This window comes from Mastacembelus armatus, unplaced genomic scaffold, assembly GCF_900324485.2.
Source record: "Mastacembelus armatus unplaced genomic scaffold, fMasArm1.2, whole genome shotgun sequence".
Taxonomy (NCBI): domain Eukaryota; kingdom Metazoa; phylum Chordata; class Actinopteri; order Synbranchiformes; family Mastacembelidae; genus Mastacembelus; species Mastacembelus armatus.
Window position 1 is genome coordinate 59,524 of NW_022872851.1, and position 6,702 is coordinate 66,225.

The window sequence follows — 6,702 nt, forward strand, 5'->3', positions numbered from 1 at the left end:
ATTTAATTTATTTGTTGTTCCTGGCAGTCATTATTCCCATGCCCAAACTGTGGCAAGACAGCTCTGAGAGTATCACATACAGCAAAAATGACTACGAACAGATCTGCCTGTCTTACAGTCTTTGACCAGCAGGGGGATTTGTATGTGCATGAAGCCTCAAGAAATGAACCTTTTTGCGAACCAATTGGCTGGAAGGCTTCATGAAACTTCATCTTGTCATCACTATCTAAGAGTCCAAAAGGTAAATCCACAGCACACTAGGACACACTAGGTCAGAAACTATGCCTGCCCTACTGGATCAGGTGTGTTCTGCCAATCAGAGGCTGTAAGGGCAGGGATGATTGGAAAAGAATCAGGACAGTGGCCATCGAGGACTGGAGTTTGAGATCCCTTGTATACAGGTATGTTGGAAATTGATCACTAGCACCACCAGCTGTGAAACACACCAAGCCACACAGGCTTACTGCAATACAGAAACCTGTAGTTCACACTGTGCAACATAACACCCTGGACCTCTTGTGTGTGTTAGTATTGCAGTCATGTCCATGCAGTCCATTTCACTGCTGGGATCCAGTTAATCTCAACATTCCATTCAGTTACCTTTGCCCTCAGTTTTGTTTCTGTTTTACAATTTAGGCTTCCTTCAGTTGTATCTGAGCAGGTGAGCCCTGAAGGCTGTTAGAACAGATTACAGTCTATCCAGAGACTTGCAGACTTAAAATTCTGTTCACAAAATCTTATATTTTCCTAATATTAGGAATAGAGTTTGTCATAATAATATTTCACTTTAGACAAAATAACTCCCTTGATATGGAGAGTGCCACCTGCCAAGTTGAATATTAAAAACAACACCTATAAAGTCAATAAGCAAGTTGGTTTCAGCTGAGTAGCTGGCATTGTTAGGTGACATAAAATGACCTCAAAGCAAATGTGGCTGTTATTTAACCAGCAAGTTGTGTTCATAGGTACTGTGTACTGAGCTGCTATGGCTTGCTTTGGATAGTCCAACTAAACTTGGCACAGAGATTGAAATCAGAGATAGAGTCAGTGTGAAACTGGATGAGTCACAGTACCAGGGCCAACACTACAGCACTAAACACACAAGCTGACCTCATTCAGTAAATACAACATGTAGTCTATGTAGGTTTATAGAGATAGAGATACATGTTGTGAGCCTTATTATTTCTATATGTGTGTTTATTTAGATACATTTCTGAACTTGTTTCTATGTATGTAGTCTTGTGAATATGTGTAAGCATACTGATTCAGTGTTGTATACAGCCAAATAACAAAGGAGCTTACTGAATGCAGTTGAATATATAGAATATTTGTGAAATTGAGAAATCTTTCTGCCCGACCCTTGACTGAATAAGGCTGTTGACTGGTAAAACTGACCTCTCCACACAGTCGATTGTCACACATTGTGTGCAGCTATTTTTAGAAATTGTTGCATCTACAAACTGGCATCCACAGTTTCCCCACCCTTTTTCTTGTTGGAAGTGAAAGCTGACAGTATGTTCAAAACGGTTGCATTCTACAATTAAATTCTTACTTTTCTGTAATTCTGGACAGAAAACAAATTAAAGTTAAAAATGTTCCTGAGAAGAAATATCAAAGATAATTAGAAACTGAAGGGAGAATGTTATATTTTTGTTTATGTGTATATTTTGGGGTAGAAACATTTTAGCTGATGTATACTGAAGCAGATCAAATTGTACCATAGTTTGCTTGTGTGCTAACCCCAGTGTAAAAGAGAAAATAGCAGGGCAGGTTTGTTTAGTTGATCAAGTTCTTAGGAAAGTGGAAAAGGAGGAGGAGGAATGGAGGTGTGGCCAGTTTCAGGTGGAATTCCCCTTAACTTGCCCATGCCCCACTCCTTTATGGGAATATAAAGCTTTACAGCTGGTTAAATGCAACAGCAGGTGTATCTTTGCCTCAGAGACAAAGGTTACATAGAGAAGAGGTAGAGGCGAGTCCCAATACTCATAAACTTAAAATTATACAACATAAATTCCTGCAGCGGATTGTTTTGGAATATCATTCCTTTGCATCATATTTTGGCTTGTGCTCAGGTAAAAGTCATTATGTAACCACTTAATTCAAATATTATGATCATGTGTAAAGATGTTACAAACTGATTATAATACAAAACGTATGTTACAAATGTGTTCACTAGATGTAATCTGTCTGAAGTAAAATCAGTAGTTCATTTGTTCCAACTGGTAAACAAGTATCTTCTTCTGTGTTTCTCAGTGTCTCCATGTCATCACCGTGCCTCAGCAGTGTCCTGACACATGCCAACCACACCATGTATCAGACACCATATAGCACCAACGTCAGTGGTAAGAGAAACCACTATAATTGTTGTAAGTTTCAGATGTACATGAACCAAGCAAAAATTTCTTTATATGTTCAGTGGGAAAACGTGTTCAAACATAACTACATAACTAGTAATGTATGTGTGATAAGTGACACCAAAAGAAATTAATATTGCTTAATTCCTGGGCTGTAAGGCCTTTGTTAGCCTTTATATTATGGTGTGAGTTTCGTGGGCAGTTTCAATTGAAGGCTAATCTCAAAGTACACATGATCCTTTATTTTCAAACTTAGCCGAAGGGACCATTAGCTCACTGAACTTTGCTTTGACCTCATTTACAAACCGTTGGTTTAATTATTTACCAGGCAGCCCATGTTTAGCTTAGCATAGCAGACAGACAGAAGAATGCTGCCAATCTAGATTTAGATTAGACAAGGTTAACATGTTGCAGAAAATTTAAGAATCAACCACTGACATGTATGGTCTTGAAGAGATAGCAGTAAGGCAAACTAATTTAATTAGATACATGAACCAAGATAATGATTTTTTTATGAACACACTATTTTCAATGTTCTGTCTCAATGGCAGTTAAAAGTCCAGTGCCTATAGTGACTAAATACCCACACTGAAGATTATGAAGCAATTTCTGTCTCTCAGCAGGTCAGTGGTACGGGCAGATCAGCCCTCACTGCTGGACAGCAGACAATGTCCTAGAGTGGATCAGTGACCAGGTAGAGAGCACCAAATTTGATGCGAACACCTTGAGTCTAGCCTACTGCACCATGGATGGCCACACCCTCTGCCAGATGAACTGGGACCAAATGACTGGGGTTTTTGGCAAAGAGCTTGGAACACTCCTCCACCAAAGTCTACAGGAACACAAGACCAAATATGGTACAACTGCAGCTGTTATGTAGCATTCTTTAAAGATTTTCAGAGCTGAAATACAGTACATCCATGTATCTGGTAGTTTAAGTTATTAGTTGCAGTGTTGAGTAATAATTTAAGCCAAATCAAAGGAACTGGTCATCTAATTAAAATTTGTGTGAATAAGCCTAGAAATTACATAGTCAAAATACATGGAGGCTTGGCCTGCAAGCACTGCCATATGTGTTTCTGTTAAAAACATTTATTTTTGTGAGTTTTTAAAAATTTTCTTGTCTCTTTCTTTCTCTCAAGAGTTACAGAGCCTGTCAGGACCAGAACTGCATGAGACCTGTCAACTCCTGGACAACTTCCTGGACAACCTAAATTTCCCTTTGCTCAGCACGATTAGAATCGGCCAAGGTACAAAAGTAACAGAAATGTTAGCTTCTAGCACTCTGTAGAAGTTATAGGACTAATGGTGCTACCTACTCCCATCAGGTGAAGAAGCTGTCAGTAAGGGAGGATTTGACTACAGGGATGATTATGATTTCAGTCTGACCATGACACCTCTGCGAGATACTGAGTACCTATCTGATAATCAGTCTGAAAGCGAGTACAGCTCCTCCTCAAACAGTCAGTATTTCATTCTGATCTTTCTCATGTTTCTTATAATCTCACCTGGTTTCTGTTGAATTGTTTATACAGTACCTGAAAGAAATGTCTTGTGTGTTCAGGTGCCATGTTTGGCTTTTCACCAGAGTCTGGCAGTAGTGAATCAGACCCTGAGTTGTCCTACCCTCTGATTTCAAGTCAGTAAGCAGAAAAAATGTTTGTAATGTTTTTTGCATTCCACAGTTTCAGCTATGTCAGAGCTGACACAAATATCTGACAATTATTTGTTGTGTTGACAGAGGCACCCATCAAAATTAAGAAAGAAGAATCTCGACTGAAGCGGCCACGGGGAAGACCTCCTAAACTTAGCAGAGAACACAGCAGCAGCATTTATGACAATCCAAAGAAAAACAAACATAGTAAGGCCATCTTTGGGGAATCAGCATAATGTTTGTTCATTGTAATAATAATAATAAAAATAATGATACATTATATTTATAGGCATCTTTCAGGACTCTCAAGGTTACCTTACATTAAAACACCAATTTTAAAAACATGCACAGAAAATTGAACAAATTAAATAAACGATAAAACCACAAAAGAAAACTTATCAAAGACTGGTTCGAAGTAGCAGGTAGACTAAGATTGTATTTGTAATGGAGAATATGCAAGTCTGTAAAAGACTAGGGCAGATATATCTGAACACTACTGAGCTGTTTTACAGATTGTGCTTTTTATATTTTGCACTTTGTTTACAGATGCCTTCTATTTGGCTTGCATGATGATTATACATTAATGTACATACTGCACACAGCTGATTGTACCCCACTTCCACTATTTGTCAATAGCGCCCCGTGGCACTCACCTGTGGGAGTTTATCAGGGACATTCTGATCCACCCAGAGAAGAACCAGGGTCTGATGAAGTGGGAGGACCGTCGCGAGGGTGTCTTCAAATTCCTCAAGTCTGAGGCAGTGGCACAGATGTGGGGCCAAAAGAAAAGAAACAGCAGCATGACGTATGAAAAACTCAGTCGTGCCATGAGGTGAGTTCATGGGGCAGCTAATAACTCCAGGTCTTTTCATCAGCATTCATATATAATTCACATTTATAGAAGTGGTAAGAAGTTCACAAGACTGGCAGATTGGAAGCCACTTTTGACATTTTCATTTCCTAACGTGCTTGAAGTGAAGTTTGGTAAGTGATGAAGAGCACTGCATGCTTTCTGCCTTAAAACTAGACTAATTTGCATTCTTCCACCCTTAGGTATTACTATAAAAGAGACATTCTGGAGCGAGTTGATGGCCGGAGGCTTGTATACAAATTTGGAAAGAACTCCAGTGGCTGGAAGATTGAGGAGATTGGGATGGCAATGTGAGGAATCAGTCAAAGAAGTCAGTAGAAACCAAAAGCCAATCAAAGTAGTAGTTGTTGGCCTGTATTTCTCAGGTGTCTCAGAATCTCTTGAAGTTAACCTAGTATTAAAAAGACTCCTACTCCAGAATAGGACTTAAAAGTTGACTTATGTAGACTTACTTCCATAAAAGTGACTACTTGTAGGAATGTGCCTTAAATCACTATTTTACAACACACAAAGTAGATGTGTTGTTATTTTTGATTATGGGAAAACTGCAGTGCCGAAATAAGTGCCATTTCAAGTCAAGACTTTATGTATAAAGGCAAATTGGTAGAAGTTGCTACAATCATTATACCAAATGGTTATCAATGAGCTCAGTGCTCTACCAAAACATTTCACAACCCACAGATGTGGGATTTATGTTTGAAATGTGCATTTAATGCACTGATTGAAATTACTTTTGGTAGATATAGCAGTATAGTTAGGGGTACTGATTAATGCTACATACTTTTAGTCCTAAAAATAGGACCAAAAATACATTAGAATTTTTGGCCACTAACGATTGATTCCCACCCTGAAACACTTGATATATATGGGCCCACAACTCAATATAGACATTTGGCCAGTCTGAAAAAAGTCTTGCTTCCCCATGTGTATAACACTAACTTCCTCTTAAAAGGAAGGTGTTGCAGAAAATGTAAGCCAGTGTTTTGGCTCCAGTAGGTTTTATGAACCAATATAAATGTGCCTGTTTTGTGGTTTATCAAATATGCAAATCATGCATTAACTAAAACAGATCATTTGGATGCTTATGAGTTTTTGTAAGCACCTAGAATCTGAAAGAGTAAACTTTTGACAGTTGCCTAGATTTTATTATGTTTATCTTTTCATTTTTTTGATTTAGGATGAACTCATTGTTATCTGTCATGATGGTGTATGGGCATCAATGACTGTAATGTGACACTAGAAATATTTAGTCTTTCTTTCTCACCTTGATATTTCTGTTAATATAAAATCTGTTGTAGATCTGTAGTTTGAAAAGACTGGTGATTTCAAGGTGAAGATGTTATGTCACATTAATACATTAACAATGTGCACTACATGTTTATCAGTATCACTTATTTTAAAGTGTGTTTACACAATGTTTAACTATAAAGTAGGTGTAGTGTTACCATGTCTTATTATTCATCACCTTAAACAGTTTCTACGAATCAGTCAGTAATGGGCTACGCCATGTACAGTATATGTGATTGTTAATCCAGATTGTTGTCATTCCACTTTGGATTGATAATGTATATCTCATACATATCAAGCATATTTTTGGTTGAAATAAATTTGTATATGTTTTAACTTTATGTCTTGGGAGTGATTTTTACAGTTGCATGCTAAGATCTTATTGGTATATCTGGAACCCCTATCAAACCTTCTATAAATTAACTTTCTCATTCTGGTGGACATTTATCTAATGTCAAATTACAGGACAAAAATGATATGGTTATATTCATAGCCAATAGCCAATTACCTAACCCAGTAGCCTATAGTGGGACTTA

The 6,702-nt window shown here is 37.8% G+C and overlaps 1 protein-coding gene across 7 annotated transcripts; it reads left to right on the forward strand.

Annotated features, from left to right (window-relative positions):
* Positions 1-263: 263 nt before the first annotated feature.
* On the forward strand, positions 264-6,502 carry elf3 (E74-like factor 3 (ets domain transcription factor, epithelial-specific)). Of its 7 annotated transcripts, none has more exons than XM_026305665.1 (9): positions 264-401; positions 2,254-2,366; positions 2,975-3,211; positions 3,497-3,604; positions 3,683-3,817; positions 3,919-3,993; positions 4,096-4,215; positions 4,645-4,840; positions 5,062-6,502. In XM_026305665.1, the coding sequence occupies exons 2-9, from the start codon at positions 2,261-2,263 to the stop codon at positions 5,171-5,173; spliced, it is 1,089 nt and encodes a 362-aa protein (XP_026161450.1). In that variant the 5' UTR covers positions 264-401; positions 2,254-2,260; the 3' UTR covers positions 5,174-6,502. The 7 variants fall into 7 exon arrangements, with proteins under 7 accessions (XP_026161450.1, XP_026161452.1, XP_026161448.1 ...); XM_026305667.1 differs by having other exon boundaries at positions 2,254-2,342; XM_026305663.1 differs by lacking the exon at positions 264-401 and adding an exon at positions 1,891-2,072.
* Positions 6,503-6,702: the final 200 nt, after the last annotated feature.